The 20,027-nt window shown below is 42.8% G+C and overlaps 1 protein-coding gene and 1 long non-coding RNA gene across 2 annotated transcripts in view; both read right to left on the bottom strand.

Moving 5' to 3' along the window:
• Positions 1-868: 868 nt before the first annotated feature.
• On the bottom strand, positions 869-4,263 carry LOC115783962 (uncharacterized). Its single transcript, XR_004020266.1, has 2 exons — positions 4,025-4,263; positions 869-3,874 (listed from the first exon to the last, which is right to left on the bottom strand). It is a non-coding gene; the product is annotated as an uncharacterized LOC115783962 (long non-coding RNA).
• A 10,622-nt stretch (positions 4,264-14,885) lies between these two features.
• Positions 14,886-20,027, bottom strand: part of LOC115785127 (Na(+)/H(+) exchange regulatory cofactor NHE-RF2) — a 35,577-nt gene continuing 30,435 nt past the window's right edge. Inside the window, exons 4-6 of the mRNA XM_030736606.1 lie at positions 18,610-18,763; positions 18,168-18,286; positions 14,886-18,061 (exon numbers count right to left, since the gene is read on the bottom strand). Coding sequence (XP_030592466.1) covers positions 17,897-18,061; positions 18,168-18,286; positions 18,610-18,763 — 438 coding nt within the window. The 3' untranslated portion in view covers positions 14,886-17,896. The remainder of the gene's footprint in view (positions 18,062-18,167; positions 18,287-18,609; positions 18,764-20,027) is intronic.

Genomic DNA, 20,027 nt, shown 5'->3' with positions numbered 1-20,027 from the left:
TTTGGGGAACTCCAGACTCTAAATAAGTTTTAGCTGGCTGGCTGCTGGCGCTGTGAGCCAGTGGCAGTGGGCACTGTGAACTTGGGACCCTATCACTAACGCAGGTATCTCTTTTGTCACAAATCTACAACAGTGAAGGTGTGAGTTTGGATGAAGCTTCCAGTGTGACATGTCGAGGCTTTCTGGCTTTCACCAGGCGAAAGTGAAGCCAAACCAGTGATTTTTGGTGCTACTGGGAGGAAAAAAGAAAAAACATTGTTTATAGCTTACAAATCCTAAAATCCTATCATATATATATATATATATATATATATATATATATATATATATATATATATATATATATATATATATATATATTTTTTTTTTTTTTTTTTTTTTTTTTGTTGCTCAATTCATGGAAAACTAAAATATCGACATAAAAATGAACTCGGCGCAGTCTGTGTTAGATTCTAGTTGTGCATTTCTCCTTAAATTCCTTTCTGTTTTACAAGTTGTGCTTTGTAAATGCTGGCCTGTCTCCACATGGTCACAATAAGATGTGGCGTCTCAAGAAAGAAGGTCCTTTAAGGTCCCGGCACCCATCAAAGACACGCTAACTCCCCTTTAACTCCTCTCCTCCTCTAACCTTAAACCCTCCATCCCGCCATCCTTTCATCTGGCCTCTTGTGTTATTTTCTCTGCCTTTTCATCTTTTCCATCGGTTTCTCTCTTCCCCTTCGCACTCCCCTCATCGAACCCGCAGCCGTTAATGTCCATGAGCTCATTCCTTCCCTTCCCCTGTAATGACGGCATTCTGGTTGACGCATGCTGCCCAGCACCTCACCTCAAACACTCGCTGCGAGGATCTCGACCCGCCTTGCGTTTGGCCTGCCTGGGTTTTTTTTTTTTTTGTTTTTTTGTTTTTTGAGGATACAGGCAGACCTCCTGTTACTCGCTTCTCAAACTGGATGTTTGTTATGGTTAGAAATAACAAGTATGTGGCATGTAGTCTGCAGCTTACTGGTAGATCACAACTGTGGCAACATGTTGCACCCTGACCGAGGTGTAGGGTAGGAAAAATCACTATCACTGAGTGACGCCTGCCAGCAGATGTATTCTAGTAAAGTTAAAGTGCTTTCAGCGACCGACCATCTTCATCGATTATAGCCTCGTGTGTGGGTTCTTTGATGGTCTTGCGGTGTGTAGTTTACACTGTGTGTGTGTTCTGCCGTGTATGTGCTCATGCACACGACGTATGGTGGTCCAAGTGCAGACGTGGCCATTGGCTGTTTTTCTCAGACCGTCAGCCTGAATTCAGAATTGACATTGCCGTTTACACAAGGGCACACAGTTAAGTGGAAAAGCCTCTGTTGAGACAGCTGGATCTCAACCCCTTGTTGTTTCAACACATATCTTCTCTCTCCCCGTGCCCTTGCGTGTGCATGCACAGAAGAAATGCACACATGCTCGCAGGCCAGGCCCAATCTGCCTCTCCACACACACACACACACACACACACACACACACACACACACACACACACACACACACACACACACACACACACACTGTTCACTATCAATAAGCAAACACAGTCATGTCAGTGGCAAACATGGGGTGTGCGTAAGCTGGTTTTCATTCTTTCTCATAAACGCTGAATAGTAAAAATACCAAACTGACATCATTCGCACTTCAGGGCTGTGAACCAGTTCACAGAGCAAACAGTAAGCAGCACGATTCCCAGACTGTGCATTTCATTAAGAACTATGTGTCACAGTGAGGCACATATATTTATGTTACCACTGCATCACAGAATTTTTTAAATTTTTTTGGGGGGGGGTAGGTTGTTTCCAGCTTCTACTTCATCTATGTCGCTGAATGTTTTAAGTTCAAGACGTTACGTCAACAGCGGAGCAAGAAGATTACAGTAACATGTTAATTTCCTTCTTTTTAAAGTGTAAAGATGCCACATCTGCTTTCCATAATTGCTGTCATATCTGTTACGCCTATTAAACGCACTCGAGGGAAGACAATGCAGAAAAGTAGCCGTGGATCACCAAAGCCCAAAAATGGCCAAATGATGAGAGGACGGGCAGCTCACACATCAGGAAAATTCTCAAGAATCAGGACCGTATTTTTAAACCTGACTAAACTCTGAAGTATCCACCAAAATTAACCACAGGATCAACAACACTGCAGTTAAATTGCAAAGCCAGCCAAGTAAAACATAACGCAGTACCACACCTTAACTTACTTGCTACCAGACTGAGTCTGTCTGGATATGTGTGCGCATGTGATTGTATTTGTTTCATGTTACGTGAGAGGGTGTAATCATTGCTGAGGCTGTGACATTTAGTGACATTCAAACAAGAGCTCGGGCTCTACTATGGGCCTTCTATGTTGCAGTTTTCCTGAATTAAAGGCGGCTCTTCATTGGCTGGCCTGGAATCAATGGAACGTGCCACATGTGGGACATTAGTCTGAGAATAAAAAAGTATTTCCAGCTCCAGATTTTCTTTTCTTTTCTTTTTTAAAGAGAAAAGCTCTAAGTCTCTTTGGGCTGTAAAGCCAGCCTCAGCAGCGAGGAGCCCAGCCCAAGCCCGTGGTCCACTCCCTGTAGCCCAATGCGTGTAATCCTATACGCAGCCTGATTCATTGCCAAACACCCTTACCACCACCAGCCCTGTACTTAGTGTACAGCTGCCGTGCTGCCACTGAACCACACATGCACAAGTGGATGCTGAAGCTACACACACACACACACACACACACACACACACACACACACACACACACACACACACACACACACACTTTTATTCCACTACGCCACGGTTTCCTGAGCCTAGGCCCATTCGTACAGATTGCTGCCGGGCACACCCACCGACACCCCACCAAAGCCAAGGCTTGAGGGTTAGATCCCCACATTCTGCTCCTCCTCCTCTCCTCCATCCTTTCTCATCCATCCATCACCTCATTTTTCCAGCCTAATGATTTCTCGGAGTAGAAGGCAAAATAACAACACATTTGACCCGTGGCTTCTCTTTCCCATGTCATTTGGGATGTAGGTTATCTAAAGTCACAGCTGGTCACATACAGGGCAAAGTGACAGACACCACTGTCGGGCTAAATTAGCTCATTCTTATCTTGCCTTTCGTCTATAGGTCAACCTCATGTTAACATCCTTCATCTCCATTTTTGCCTTCTGCTGCTCGGTTTGGTCTATACCAGCACCCCCCCAGGGGGAAACCAGACAGGATGGCGAACAGGAAGACAGAGACAGCCAGCTCTGAAATGCAGCTGAAACTGGGTTAGCTACAGTAGCCACTGGATTCCCTTCCTTTCATGGAGGTTTGGGAGCTCGCAGACTTACAGGGCCCCTGAACAATGAGAGGAATGTTTGAGCGGCTCCGGCCTTACTTCAACACTGCCATTACGCCTCTCGGCTGCTTTTCTATAACTTTTTATGACCTCACTTAGCACTCTGTGCTGCCAGCAAACACCCCACAGAGAGGCATACAGACTAATAGACATGACGACAGACAGATGACACACATGGGCAGACAGATGACAAACATACTGTATAAGCAGAAAGTTGTATGGAAACAGGTGGAGGCGAAACAATTATGCTGTAAATCATTCAGACGGGTGGTGATACATAACCTTTAAATTAACAAGCGAGACAGGCAGCAAGAAATTAAGCCATCCCATTCAAAGGCACCATATTCATCTGACCTTTGAAATGGAACCGGTCCACAGTGGCAGACCTCATAACAGGGCAATATTCCAGTGCCAACAACACAGTACATTTGAACAGGAGGCAGACTTTACTCCGCTCTGTGTGAACGTCCCGTCCTGATCAACAGGTTGCAGGAACTGCTGATTTGTCCCTCTGTGGAAGATCAGTGGTTCAAGACAGGGAAAAACAAAGTCAAAGGAAGGCACAGTTTTCATGGGTTATAAAGTCATAAGCGTGTAAAAAAGAAAAGGAAAAAAAAAGTAATAATCTCCTGAGAAGAGGGAAACACAATACTGTACCTACCTGAGGCAATGGTTTTTACTCCTTTCTTCTGTCTCATGTTCTTCATACTCTTCAATGTCACACTGTAAAGTTGACCTTCACAGTTTCCATCCCATCTCCGGTCTCTCGTCGCTTCTCTGTGTCTCCCACTCTTTCTCTTTGTCTTCTTCTCGTCAGTCCGTTCCTCCTTCGGCCGTGCAGACAGGAGTGTGTGTGTGAACGCGAGTGTGTCTGGGAGCCAGACGGGGTGAGAGTAAGCAAGTAGGCGGGCCCAGGCCAGCAGAGGGGATTCCTTTATGACGATGTCAGAGGAGAGGAACACTCCCCTTCTTTCCCCCCTGCTTCCCTGCCTCTCCTCCCCTGTGCATGGCCAAGGCTGCTGGTAGAACACAGGAAAGGGGGCAGGGAGATAATTGGCTGCACAGCTGCTAATAAATGAGCAAAGGCTGTTTGAGTCAATAGCAGACAGGAAGAAGCTAAAAGTGCAGTGTTTTGAGTGACAAACATACTGAGGCGGAAAAAAGGTGAATGTTTTTAAATCACCACTATAGGCAGAAATTAAGCATATTTTTTGACAATGATTACATGTGCTCTGTACAAAAATGATCGAAACATAAGAAAGTTAGAAGTGAGATTAATGAGGTCAGAGACACTTGTTAAAAAGTCTTTAAAATGAGTGTTAAAACATCAGATCAAAGCTGTGCATCTTGTGGATTTCAGATCAGAAACGTCAACGCTGAAATAGTGTCTGTTGAAGTCATAAAACTATTAACTCTGGGGCATTAAACAGGTTTTATAGAGGATCACAGCGATCTTAGCAAATGACAAAACATGGCTGATGCCCCCCCCCCAGACCATTTAAAGCTACATACTCCTCCAGTTGAGAAATGATAATCAAATTGAGGGAGATCTTTCAATCAGTAGCACTGAAATAATGTACTGCTGGCTTATAAGCCATCAAATATTGTATTTGCAATTCAGGTGTTGTGACGAGTTTGCATCTTGTTTGTGCACCAAGCTTAGTTTGATTTTGAGCTCCACCTGTCAAGAATACCCCCCCCCCCCCCCCCACTCCCCACCTAACCCTCCAGGGACACACTACAACCCCCCCCCCCCCCCCCCCTCCCCCACCACCACCACCTTTGTAACAGTGGGACAGTAACACGAGCTTCTGAGAGGGGCTATTAGAAGCTTTACAACTTCCCCTGAAGCCTTTGGGTGTGTGCGTGAGAGTGGCAAAGTCCTGTAGAGAGAGCCACTCCCCTGTGCGAGATCAGACGTCACACATTCCACACACATACACGTCTCTAAGCAACGCATACACTCAAGCTTAGCAAAATGACTATGCCAGTAAGACACGTGACTGCCTGCGACGCATCGTTTATCTTCAGATGGGATAATGTTTTGTTTGTGGACCTCAGTTTCTATGTTGTCTTCGTTGGGGATTTACGGTTTTGCGAAACAGCCAAGGTTTAATGAATGCTTTAACTTTTGATTGCTAGTTATCAAAGATTACATGTAGGTATTTGTAAACTTTTGTTATGATGGAGCTTCATTAACACGGAGCTCCAGAAATTTCTATTTTTCCCCCAGTCTGTCTCATTGTCCTCCTTTTTCTTCTTATAAAATGATTTGTTCTTGTCACGCAAATGGCTTCTGTGAGGCTTAGCTCAAGATGAATATTGTTGATAGGCTGGTTTCTGTGATGAGTTTCATCTCCATTTTGTGGTCTAGACCACAGTAAGTGCTGTGCACACTCCTCTCTTGTTTTGTCTCACTGGCACGACGGTAGGCACTGCCACACACGAACCAAATACTGTAATGACTGAGATAACAGAGAATCGAAATAGAGATCCCCTGATCCTGAGTTCAGACTGGTACCAGTTCTTTCAATCTGTCTAAAATATGAACAGAAAAAAAAGCTGGTGTGAAACCGATGCCATCTTGCAACTTCTCCACCCATGCCAATTTCTTGAGAGCTCTCTGGTGCGTAATGTTCTCGAGTTTTTCCCGCTGACGGCGAGGATTGTGGTATTTGGAAGATGGTGCTTCTTCTTCCCCCCAAGGCCATATTCTGTACTTTATGTTTCTGGGAAATGTAATTCAGTGCGTGTACATATTTGCGTATGTCTGTATTTCAATACACGAGTCCATTTTCAAGAGATAACAGTGACAAATGTAGCTGAGGTGGTGTGTTTTCCTATTTTTTTTGTATTTTGTACAGTTGGATATCATAGGTTGCAAACACACTCAGTTCACTGTGGCCTGCACAACTCCAGTGAGGGTTGTGGGCATTTTTGTGGAGTCATGGTTGAGCTGTGTCATCTCTAGTTATAGTAGTCACAGAGTAGTAGTTCATTGAGAAATCTTCTCCACAGTTTGTTCTGCTTTAGTGTTTGAGCTCAGGCTACAAACTTAAAACATGTATTTCTGGGTGTGTTATTGTACTGCACATGTATTTTTCATCTTTCTTTTGGTGCATTCAGTATGTGCCTATAAAAAAAAAATCTGTCTTTTCATTGTGGATGTACTGTGTGTGCTTGTGTGTTTGTGGGTCACAGCGGATGTTCAGCTGAGCGATCATCTTCACCGGTGAGTCAGACGACAGTAAGCGACTCTAATCTGGGCCGCGGGGTCTGGGAAAAAGAAAAATCAACATCCATTTGGTTGTCATGGTGAGTCAGATCCAATTATGCAACAGGCAGTGGAAAATGGTTTTGGAGAGAGAGAGAAATTCAGGAGACTTGGGAGAAAGAACTGCTTGCGGTGCCAGCTGATCTGAGAGGTATCAACATTCCCCTTATTTAACCAGACACACTGGCTGAGGGTACATTCCTGTGAACAACAGCAGTTTCTGCAGAGTGCCACAACTCGCTGCCAATAGATACACATTCACATGCGAAGTTTTGACACTATTCTTCTGTTCTTGGAAACTGAGCCCTACAAATGCTTTGCCCAAGGGTGGCTTGACCTTGACTTTATTGCCTTTGCATGTTAAGAGCCAATCCATCCTCCCTTTGCTAGATGAAATAATACTCTTTTGAGTCCTTTTTAAATCTACTAAAACAATGCTGTCATCAAGGATAAGCCAAAAGGCTTTCTGCCCTCTTCATAGAGATTATATTGACATACTTTACCATTTTAATTTTTTTAAAAAATATCTTCTCCAGATATTGCTTGTTGCAACAAACATTATGAACTGATGACTGATTTAAATGATTAGCATGGCCAAAACTAAATGTCATTCATAGACTCTGTGCCAAAAAAGCCAGGCGTTTTAAATCAGTCGCTCTTATTATTGCAGAACAAAATGCTTTTTTTTTTCTGCTTTTTGTTTTCACTGCAAAACTGCATTAAGATTTTCAGGAAACTTTTTCTCCAAAAAAATGACAGCATCAGTTAAACTAAACTGGATCAAGCATTTTCTGTTATACCATTAGTAACCATAGCCTTACCCTTTCTCCTGTATGTCCTTCAATCCTCTCCCTCTTCAGACTACCTCCTCTTCTTCTTCTCCACTCTGCCCGGCTTGAAGACATGTTGTGGTGATAAAGATAAGTGGTAATGTGAGCTGGCTTCTGGCAGAGTCTTCCTCAGCAGTTTTCTTTAAAACAGTGCCAGCATTGCTAGTAGAAGGGTTTGGTAGAAGAGTGATGCTCTCTCTCTTTCTCTCTCTCATGGAGCTCAGTTATGGACCTACCTAATTGGGAAATTTCAGCATGCTAACATGCTGTAAAATGGCATAAACACAAATATTAAACCTGTTAAACATCCGCAAATGATCACTGTGAGTATGGGAGCACTGTACCATTAGCATTTAATCAAGTTAACAAGCAGAAAGGAAAAGTGGGCACCATGAAGTAAGATTTCACCCATTCACTCAAAAATTACAGAAAACCCCAAAAGTTTCTTTAACTCCCCAAACTGTCTCAAATAACTTATTTTGATACTTAAATTTGTTATTTTGAGTAGAGAAGTGCATTCACACTGACAAATACGGCTAGCTGCATGAAGTGCATTAACCAGAGCTGTATATAACTTTCACAAAACTGGTTGCTGTAGGTACACCTACCTGCACCTTTCACTACAAGAATTACTAGATGTGCCTCCCACTTCACAGTTAAATCTGATAAACCTTTACTGTGTGCATGTGTCAGCCGAACATCACAACTGGCTGTTGATTGGCTCTTTCTGGCTCATCCAGACAATAAAGATGGTCGTTGTTCTGCAGCTCTAGTTTTTATGTCTGTGGTTATACATGCAAGAGCACAAACAGAGGAATCTGAATTATACACGCTGCATGTTCTTTTGGGAGCCGAAGAGGAGTGCATAGCGGAGTGCTTTTCCCCTGCAGAAGTTAAGGGAGCGTGCACTTCAAAGACTGTTTTTAACATTTTTCTTTCAAGTCAATAAAACAGTCTGGTACACTATGAAATGCATATAAATAGATCTATTGCTTGGATCTGCAGCTGTATTGGCATGGTTACTACAGAACCAGCAACCTGCCAGCTGATAGGTGGCCTCCCTACTCAAATTGTCAACTCTTCATTGCTCTCATAATCATCATCTCCACCCTGAATTAGCGCCTTCACTCATTTTCCTCCCAGTCCTAGCCCCCCCTTCCCCAAATCCAACCCTGACCCAGTCCTGGGACATTTGAGGTCATAGCTTTTCTACACCTCATCCGTGCTGGACCAAGTCCCTGGAAACTGGTCCAGTACTTGGTCATAAAGTCCATGAACAGACCAGCACATCTTAGCTGAGCTCAAAACAGTCAGTTAAGAGGCTCCAAATGGATCCACTTGACTTTGACTGTCCTGATTTTCTTTCCTATGCTCTCTCTCTCTCGCTCCCTCTCACTACTACCTCTGGTATTTATGTATTGGTAGTTGCCCTGGAGACAGGACACACAAACACTGTTGCGGTAGACAGGAAGTGCTGTGGAACCACAATGGCGTCACTGCGGCTCTGCGCTCGCTCTCCTCTCCTCCTCTCTCCCTCTGTCTGCCCCAGCCAGTGTGCATGCTATTATCCTTAGCAAGCTATACAGAGACCACACTTCTCTTTCTCTCTCTTCTCTCTCATTTCTCTCATTATTATTAGCATTGCTTTTTCAGCTGTCTCCCGCTCTCCCTTCAACTTTATACCACATTAGCTACCTCAGTATTTGGAAAATTGCTGTCTGATTTGCGGTGTCTGGTATGCCTGGTGTTAGTTGATGTGTTGAAAAGCTGTTGGGCATCAACTGTTTTAAATATTCGACCTGACTGCAGTCGGGCAGGTTGAGAAACTACTCACGCGTTTCCAAAGTGGGTGAAGAATGTGTGTGTGTTTACTGTATGTTTTGGTGCACGTGAGAGGACTCTGTGTGAGTTCAAGGGTTAAAAACACAAGTGAATGTATGAAAGCAATCTATGGAGGTGCCGGGCTGCCCGCATACTGTGAAGGGCTTCGTATAAGATGAAGTGACTTGAGAAGTTAATGAGTAAGAGGCAGATATGGCAAGAGGAGTGCCACAGAGAGGATTAAAGGAATGTGTGTGGTCTTATTGCAGCCTCTTACATCAGACAGTCATTAGTGTACAGTGCACATCCCTCCTGTTCTCCCTCTCTTTTATACACCCTGCCTCTAAATATACTCCTCTGGAAAAACCCCTTGAGAAGATGCCGCCCTCTTCCACTCAACATGCTAAAAATACCCTGCCAAGACCACCTTTACAATCCCCTCCATGCCTGCCTTTCTTTTGGCCCTCACTAGTTGACTTCTCTGCACTCAACACCAGTTCATTATCTTACCTAATCTTCTTGTGTGATGTGATTTCTTTTTGCACCTTCTCCTTTTTCTCCCTTTTCTACCCCCCCCCTCACACACACACACACACACTTCCTCTATCTAGCCCCCTTTCTGACATCCATCCATCCATCCATCCATCCATCCATCCATCCATCCATCCATCCCCTCTGGGTTCAGCTTCTGGGGTCTGTCTGGTGTTAAAACTCAATGAACAGATGGATTCTCAGGACACGCAGAAGAAGAAACAGAGGTGGATTTTATTGACGTAAGCTCATGGTATGGGAGTGAGTGACAGAGCAAAACAAGAAGGGAGTAGGAAAGATTAAAAGCAGATACGCTTGAGAGTACCTATTGGTCAGTGGGAGCATGAAGATGGAAAAAAAAATTGGTGCTTACTGCAGTCGTAGCTTTGGTTTCACTTATGGGTAAAATACCATAAAGCGAAGAAAGGGGAACAAATAAAAAACAACCTGAAGCTGCTGTATTATAGGTGTCCTAACCCTACTCGAAGTCATTTTTCATTATTGTCTTAGACTTTCTGAAAGATGTTTTTCTATTTTCATCTCATCTAATTAAGTCAGCTCAACCAGGTGAACATTAGCTGTCAAAAACATAGATGCTTAATGTGCGAAACCAAGAGAGAGGCTTTGTGCAGCCTCAGAAGACAAAACAGGGGCACACGAAACTGTCAGGGGAATTTCTGCTACTCTTGCTTTGATTATCAGACTTTTTATAAACCGCTGGCTGAACAGTAGGACAGCTGCTCACAGAGACTCGATTGAGAAAATCAGACAGAAACAACAAAACGGCACTGTGGCTGCAAAAAAAGGAGAAGAGGAAACCGCATTGAGTCAGGAATAATTATTAAGAATGAAGTAAACCTGTGAACCTTCCTTATGGATGTGTTGTTCCCTCTCTGTTTGAGGAACTGATAAAATGTAGCATACTGTACGTGTAACACAGCCATTTTCGGTGGTGGTCAAGAGAGAGGAAGCCTATCTGCAGCAATGTGGTGTTTCTGTTCCCCCCTGTTCAACCGTTGACATCATCTGGAGTGACACACGGCCGACTGACTTCCTCCGTCTCATTAATCACTTGCGCGTTAACAGGCGCGCAAATTCTCCCCAATTCCTGCACCCTTTCACAGCTTCGCACCACATTCTGCCCTCCCTCGTTAGCTTCCCGGCTCCGACTTCAGCCTCTTTCCCAGATAGCCTGCCCACTCGGCAGTGACCTCTGACCTCCCCCCACAACCCCTTTACATTCTCCACCTGCTGCTCACCTGCAGTATATGCAGAGGGATCTTAAACATACCTGAGAAGAAGATAATCAGGCTGATTTTTGTCAAGATAGGCATGTTGTTATTAACTGGAGCTTTGCTGTACTTTGGCCTTCTTGCACTTATAATATGAAACCTGGAAAAAAAAAACAGAAACATCCCACGGCCATTGGAGGACATTGATATTTCTAGTGTGTTATCTCTGCTCAGATAACGCTGACAAGACAGCTCATCAACACCAGGCTCCCACAGGGTGCTTTGAGCTGAACTTCAGTCACTGACTGGAGCAGAGAGAAAAAAGTTACATTTTTTTCACATTTTTTGTTTTGAAGGGTTTAAACAGTCACACATGTCCAGTTTAAATACTATTCAATGCAGTCATTCATTCATTATTTATATGAATGCTCCGGTGGTATATCATACAACTAAAAGTCACTGAACTGAGAGGATGAAAACAGAAAAAGCCACTGAGTGGAAGATAGCAGTCAGCCTTGTCGAGCAGCGAGATCTTCCAGTGTGTGTGAACATTTTATGACAGCTTATAAATGAGCACACACATCGTTGCAGAAAGAAAAAGGGAGCGGTGTGCGTTTGTGTGCCATGGTTTATTTTCTGCTACCCAGCAGGGGTCAACAGAAGTCAAAACACACATTTTATTTGGGATGAGCCATGGTTTGGAACTGCTTACACAAATACCTTCTTTGTGTAAATAATTTTAGTCACGTTAACTACCTAAAGGACTGTACCGCTATAAAAAGTCGCAACAGGCCGTGGGAACGTCAACTGGACGCGGAGGACAGATGATGAAACCCGGGATTAATCACTCATTTTCACAGCACTAAAAGCATTACGTGATGAGATCTGAAGACAAAAAGTCTGCTTTGTTAATCTCGTCAGCTTTTCCAGTTTGGGTGGGGAAAAAAGGCAGAAAACAAACAAAAAAAAAGATTTCAGGTGTAAATGCAAAAGTTATATTGGCCCTGCAGATGATGCAAAGTTTGTTGTGCATAACCAGGTGGCCTTCCCTCAGTGTGTAGACATCAGACAATAAATGGGTGGTTTAGCAAGTTAAGCCAAGGTGTGTGCACAAACTGGGTGTGTCAATGTGTGTGTTTCCGCTGCCTCCGCCCATGTGAAGAGTGCTCTTGGGAGAGGTTATGTGCCTGCAACTCGTGCCCTCTGGCTTTTTTGGCTTCCCTCCACGTTAGTGCATGCGCTTTTCTATCCCAGATCTCTCTTTGCTTCATTTATCTGTCCTACTTGCAGCTTTTTTTTTTAAATGTTTGTTCCTTTCTTGATTATTTCTGGATTTGAACAATTTATCCGTCTTGTTCCCCTCTTTTTTCTGCCTTCTCGCTCTCCTTCTCTGTGCATGTAGCTGTCCTTATTTGGCTTCTCTCTGAGTGAGTGGGAGAGTATGAATGTGACTGTGTGTGTGTGTGTGTGTTTCCTCCTGACTGTGACTCACTGCTTGTCTGACTCACGAGCGCTAACAAAAACACACAGTTGCCATGGGAACACAACCCTCCACCCCTCCCCTCCACGTCTCTCTCTCTCTGTGCACCTCCCTGTCAGTCTCTGGTTTCTCTCTCTCCTTGCAGGCATCCCGGGCAGCCCTGGCACTGTGAAACGGGTGGCATAGTTGGGTGGGATGGCGGCACTAAGGTGCATGTGAGCAGGATCAAAGGACAGAGTGCGAGAGAGGGGGATATAACAGAATATAAAGTAAGGCTGGAAAAGAACAGGCTGGAAACTGGTGAAAATAACTGTTTATACTGAGGTATTACAGTGCAGGAGAACAGAAAACTAGCGTGCAAGACAAGCAATCATCTATCATCAGCAGTAAGGAAGAATGCTTACACTGGCTAAACAGAAAGTGCCCACCTGTGGCTCTATTCTCTGCTTCTGTTCTCCTGCCTTTTTTATAACTGCTCTGAAATTGCAGAGTGCTTTGAACTGGGCCTATGCTTTGATGTGCTGGCGTCACTGCTCGGCCTTGCCATAACCTCCAGGGAGCCTGATAATGTGCCCACGTGTGCCAGTGCCTTTTCACAAAGATCAGGTAGGGCACTGGATGTACCAGTAGACTGAAGCAACTGAGGTTTGGCCTACTTCCTGGTTTCCTAAATCCTGGTTGTGTGCCCCCTAGTGGAGTGCTTTGTTTTGTTTTGTTTTTATTATAAAGGGAAATCTATGTACGCTCACGATAATGTACACTCATTTGACACTTTATTAGGTACACCTGTTCAACTGCTTGTTAATGCAAATCTCTAATCAACCAATCATATAGCAGCACTTCAGTGCATTTAGATATGCATTCATGGAAAAGTAGACCTGCTGAAGTTCAAATCAAGCTCCAGAATGAGGAAGAAAAGTGATTTAAGTGACTTTAAATGTGACATGGTTGATCATGCCAGATGGGCTGGTCTGAATATTTCAGAAACTGCTGATCCACTGGGATTTTCCCACATAAGCCATCTCTAGGGTTTACAGAGAATGTGTGAAAAAGAGAAAATATCCGGTGGGCGGTGAAAATGCCTTGATGATACCAGGGTCAGAGGAGAATGGCCAGACTGATTTAAGCTAATAGGAAGGCAACAGTAACGCAAATAACCACTTGTTAGAACCAAAGTATGCAGAAGAGCATCTTTGAATGCACAAAAGATGGGCTACAGCAGCAGAAGACCACACCAGGTGTCACTCTTGTTAGCTACGAACAGGAAACTGAGGCCTACAGTTACAGAAACAGGATAATCAAAATAGGACAATAGAAGGGTCAGAATGTGATATAAAAAAAAACAAGAAAGCACCGATCCATTCTACCTTGCATCTGTGGTAAAGGGTGCTGCTGCTGGTTGTGGTGTAATGGTGTGTGGGATATTTTCTTGTTACACTTTGAGCCCTTTAGTACCAATTGAGCCTCTTTTAAATCCAGCACCCTACCTGAATATTGTCTCAAATAAAGGTTAAAAAACAAAACAAAAGATCTTTGGGATGTGGTGGAATGGGAGATTGGCATCATAGATGTGCAGCCAATAAAGTGCAGCAACTGTACTAGTAAGATGTACCTAATAAAGTGCCTATGGCTGTATATTTTTTTTTAACCTTTATGAGTGCTGGACAGGTAAAATTTGTTTGTCAAATAACTGTTTGAAGAGGTAAAATTACCCAACTTTTCACATACAAAGCCAAGATTAGAGAAAAGCCCTGCAGACTTATTTTGGGGCCCTTGGATGGGACCTGACCTCAAGCTTGGGAATAACTGCACTAAACTGTCCTGAAAAAAAAAGCTCGTTCCCACTAACACTAAAAAGTGGCTTATCACCAATATAAAAAAACTCCCCAAAATATCCACGGTTATTCAAATTTGCTGATAAAAAATAAAGAAGCTTTGCATACATGGTGAAATAGATTTAAAAGACTTTGTGTGGACTGGATGAAAATACTGTTGAACAGGTTGTTCTCTACAATACAGACAATAGTGACACATGTAGAAGCCACAAATTCACCACACACGCTCACATATGCACACTTTTGACCTCGGTTTCACCTTTGTGTGTCCCAAAAGCCCGAAGCAGCTGGGTGGTGGAGAATTCTGAGAAGAGGCTGAAACTGTATGCCGGGGTAATCCTCGGCCAGAGAGGGACGAGCAGGTTCAGAGGGAAAGAGAGGAATCGGGAGCAAATGAGAGATACTGTGACTATAACAAGAACACCAATAAGGAAAAAAAAAAAAAGCATTGTTTCAATGATGTTAAGCAGGTCAAAACAAACTGCTGCAATCCATCTTAGAGAGTGATGTAAACACCACTGTCACACTTTATTGAAAAAAATGAATCCTGCCACATATACCGTATTCTCCTACTGTACAAACATCAGTCGCAGTAACAAGAGATTGTTTTTCTGATTGTCAGAACACACAGAGCGAGCCCTGCTGCGTGCACACAGACCGACACTCAACATGAATCACGACGCTGCGTGGAAATAATGAGGCTGTGAATGAGAAGGGAAATCCACTTACTGTAATACATTATATCAACATTGCTTGGACTGTGGCATGTATACCTTCCTCCACACACATTGCGCACCAAACATGTGTGAGCATGTGTATGACAGCTGTCCCTGTATGTGTAATAATCCTCAGTAAGCTCCATGGCTCCCACAGTCTCTTCGACTAGATCCTCCGGAGCATCTCTGACCTCACTGTGTGCTTCTCCAACACCCCCTCCAACCTACAACCCACCATACACTCAGCTCATGTTGTAAGTGATAGACACCGTCACTCCAACATGTCATCTTCTTGCAGTGGTCAAGCAGGGCCGCCACATACACAATACAATAAACATTTAGCTTCATATACAATCTGTAAGAGTACTTGAACTGATGCTAACTCTTACATTGAAAAGCTGAACATTAAATAGTTCATTATTATGGTAAATACTCTTATTTTATTTGTGGTAGTGTGAGAAGATAAATGCCATTCTTCTGTCTGTAAATAAAATAGAAAGCTGTCAGGAGTAGCTGGCTAACTTTGCTTAGCACAGATATGGGAAAAGGGGGAAACAGTTAGCCTAATGGTGTCCAGTTCAAACAAAACAAAACAAAAAAACAAAGCATTTTGGCTCTCCTGTCTGGTCCAGTTTGTCTCAAAAGCTCCTTAAAAATAAAAATTATCAAAACAAATGACGCGAGTTAATTGGTGGAATTTGTAGGTGAATTTTGCTCCTGTTGGACAGAGCCAAGCTAAGCTGGTCCAATGTACTGTTAGCTGGAGCTTTGGGAGCAGGTATATGTACAGTGCAGTGCAAAAGTCTTGAGCCACCCCTCATTTCTTTATATTTTGTTTCCATGGAGCCAGATTTTCTTGTAATTTTTTTTCATTGGACATTGGCTGCTTGTTCACTCATTTTCAGTCCAGTCCATATAACTGACCATTGTTTTTGTTAAGCCACCTAACACTGGCTATGACTCATTCAAGCACAAAAAGGCACCTACTAACTGAAGGGATGAACCACTGTTGTGTGTACACATAATAAACAACTTCACAAAGAGCTCAGGACAAAAATTGTGTCTTTAGACACTTTGTTATTAGCAGCCTGTCACAAAAACATTGCATTCCTTTAATTGAATCTATAAAAAATACTAACCATAACACAGTCTAACAGGCATAAAATAGCATTTTGCGCCAACATGGTGATTCCCAAAGAGCTATTAGCCAAAAGTTTGGCTTAACTCGGTATGGCGTGCAGTGTGTTAAAAAATTTGAGGAAACTGGACAAAGTGGAGGACACGAGAAGAATTGGCGGGCCTAAAAATCTATCTACAGCTGATGAAGAGTATCTGTAAGGCATGCCCTTAATAAATAGGAAAAAAAAAAAAAAGTAAAAAAAATCCAGCAAAGAGCAGACACAGGACACAGGACCTGAGAGATGCATCTGGATCTTCTGCTGATCCATCTACTGGAGACTAATATTGACTTTCAAGCAAAATTGTACAAACTCTGTTTCTCGACTTAGAAATGAGGGGTGGCTCGAGACGTCTGCATAGCAATGTAAGCCACAAAATATTGACCCATTCCTTCCTTCAGGACTAGTGCACTTGATAAACTTAATGTTAACAACAATACTGTGATTAATACTGACTAATAGCACTTGGCCAGCAATTTAATTTTTCCTTCCACAGCAACTTAAAATAAAATGATACTGAGCTTTGTGCCTTCACATTTAACAACTTACTTTTGAGTCAAAGTCAAACATGTAACATAGTAAGCACATAAAGTGTAGGCTACTTCACATTAAATCTGAATAATCTCTTTTTTTTTTTACTGCAGCCTTATACAAATAAATCTTCAGATCATCCAGAATATTTTTCCTAAACTTTATCTGAATTATTTACGGTTTCTGGGACATTATGAGATGATTAATGAAGTCTGGACAAACGTACTCTGTTTAGTGTTGTCTCTATTATTGGTGCGAGTTCGCCCCCTGCTGTACACATTGAACCTTCAACAACGACAAACTCATCCCTCACTCTATTTGCCCTGAGAAGCTCCCTCACTTCTCATGCGTCTTCTCATAATATTAGTGGTGCCTCCCGTTGTAATGCAATGTGTGCACTGGAGCACTTTGTAAAAAAAGAGGTTAGTGGTGATGCACTCAGTATGACTAATGGTTAAATAACAAGTAGGGGGTTCTTCCTGAACAAAGCAAAGTAATCAATTCAAAGGTACAAGTACATGTATGTACTATGCCCAACTATCCTTGTCTTTATCAGTGGTTATAATCAAACTTTGGATCAATGGGCTGAAGGTGGAGGGGTCTCAACTCTTTCACAGTGATCTTCTGTCAAACTTTGGGCTTCTTGTGACTTCTGTGGGACAAAACTCCCACGTTATCCACAATCATTCATGTCACAGTGTCCATTAAAGTCTCTCAAATGATGATGGGATGCTGTTTATTCATAGTTGCTTATACTTTTTAAATATAAAAATAGCTGTCAAAAGGAGTCTCTAAGGGTAGGGATCATCAAGTAGAGAAAAAGGCAAATTTGTGAATATTTGTCTGCGATATCCCCAGAAGAACAGCAGTACATGTAAGGAAGAAGGTCCCTTCTGAACATAGTGTCTGCAGTCATATAGCATTGTTAAGCTGTTAACTGACTTAAGAAGTAAAATCCTTTTACTTTTGTCACATGTAATCCCAGAAAACAAAGAATCACTTTGGTTCTTTGTCTAAGAAGAAGAGAATCTGTTTATCAAGATGATAAGTCTCCCATTCAGAGCTCTGTCCTTTGGTCTCTGTTGTGTTCTTGGAGCAGAATGTCTCAGAAATTACTGAAGAGCTCATGTTTCTTCGTCCAGTCCATCTGTGGGGCCTTCCTCTTTTCTTTGGCACGGACCTTCCTCTTCTCTTCTGCCGCTGTCGCGCTGAGACTAAGGCCCATCTCAGCAAAGGGGTCCGACAGCTGGCCGCCCTCATCGTCTGCCAGCTAGAAACGGCGAGACAGACGCACAAACACGAAGGTTCAGGGTACAGACTTTCATGTGGACGTACAAAGCCCAAACACATCACTGTGCATGAATGCCCACACCCACCTGCGTGCTGTTTCCCTGGCTGCTGAGGTCGGAGTGCGTGGATCTGATGGACTGTGTGGTGGAGCTGCCATTGATCTGAGGGCTGGGGGAGCCGTTGGAAATGGACGGGCCGTCATAGTCTGTGAAAACAAGCCATTCACACATGAAGAAAGTCTGTTCCAAGCCCATCAACTATTTAACATGGTACTAGTCCATGGTTATTTGATGGTTATTCTTCATCTGAAGAAATGGGATCTCATTAGATGCTTTCTTCTGACTTTACATAGGAACATAAACTCATTCTGGTAATTTAAGAACACGTTCCATTTTTTTTTTTACCCCAAATTATTTGTTTGTGTACTCTCTACTTTTTAGTCAGAGCCAAGCAGGTGAGCTGGAGGGAGATCAATATCTCACTTTAAAATTCAAGCTCATCAAATAGCCCGATGCACTGCAGTCCCACCTTTTACATGGCTGACCATGGGGATCACTCCCCTCCTCTTGAAGTGTTCATCTGTTTCTGGATCCACCACCAAGAGCCAGGTCTCATTTCCCCCTTTCTTGATGAAGGCCACCACCTCTGCATGCCGCATGCCCTCGATGTTAACGCCATTTACCTGGAGAACACATGCAAAAAGTAAGACAAATAAACAGGCTTTTAGATTTTTTTTTTGACTGCTTCATTCAGGTTTATGACATAGCTTTTGCTTTAATTAGCCCTGCCATGAATAGTGCTGAGTGTTTGGGGCCAGATCGACGAGAGGGAACATGAGGTAACCTTCTACGATGAAAAGCATATTTAGACATTATCCTACATCCGGTCTTTCTTCCCATAGAGTGTAGATAACTGACAGTGTCTGTGTGTCATAGTTGGGATTTTATTTGAATAGATTACTTTATTTGCAGCTATAAAAATATTCAATGGGTAGATATATTTTGATTTCTTAAATACAAAACATCAAAGCTAAGACCCAGTATCAATAAATGAACATGGTTGATTATTGCTAATCCACACTCCCTCCAGCAAGAGTACTGGGTCCCAGTTTATTTGATTTGTACTTAACATGTATCAGATCAGATTTTTAGCTGAAACTACACAACAAAGTTCTATTTCATTTTATTCATCTTCAATAACTCTCTTCCATCTCACTTTAACCCTTACATACTGTTCATATTTTATATCGTCACAGTCCAGTTTGGGTCAGTTTTGACCCAGGCCAAGAAGTGTCCACCAAATTTTGAACCACAAATGCATAAATAGCCTTTCTGACGTAAATAAATGGATGACGTTAGGAGAAGTCATCACATTTCGAGCTAAAAGAATGACATTTATGGTATGTCAAATATCAAAACGGGTCAAATTCAGCATGAACAGTATGTAACAGACTGCACAGTGTACAGTATATAAGTCTGTATTACCTCATTCAACCAGCAGGAGGAGCCATGCAGCAACAAACTAATTACACAAAATTCACCATTATTTTTCAGTGCGCCTGCAACAATATTACAATGCTACTAACTCATGAATTTCTGCTACAGGGATTGAGCACAGTGTTAAGGATGTCTGTACATGCAGCCTGACATTACACATCCATATCTGTGTTTGTGGCTGCCATCTGTGTGACAACATTCCTCTTGCTTCTACACTTCACTTGAATAACACAACAGCCTGTTGTTGCCTCAGCTTATCTAGCCGCTGTGCTTTGAAAACTTTGACTAGACCGTGGCTTCTTGGAAGGCAGCGTCGCAACATGGTGAGTTAGTGTTGGTACACAATCAATTATTGATGGATCTCCTGGGCTCCAGCTATAGTGCAGGTTTCAGGTGTCAGTGTCCTGGAGGGGAAATTTGTGTAAAATTCACTGCTTATGATAAGATGGA

The sequence above is a fragment of the Archocentrus centrarchus genome, chromosome 8 (assembly GCF_007364275.1).
Source record: "Archocentrus centrarchus isolate MPI-CPG fArcCen1 chromosome 8, fArcCen1, whole genome shotgun sequence".
NCBI classification, from domain to species: domain Eukaryota; kingdom Metazoa; phylum Chordata; class Actinopteri; order Cichliformes; family Cichlidae; genus Archocentrus; species Archocentrus centrarchus.
Note: the sequence above shows the minus strand (reverse complement) of the source record. Positions and strands in the feature narration are given on the sequence as shown.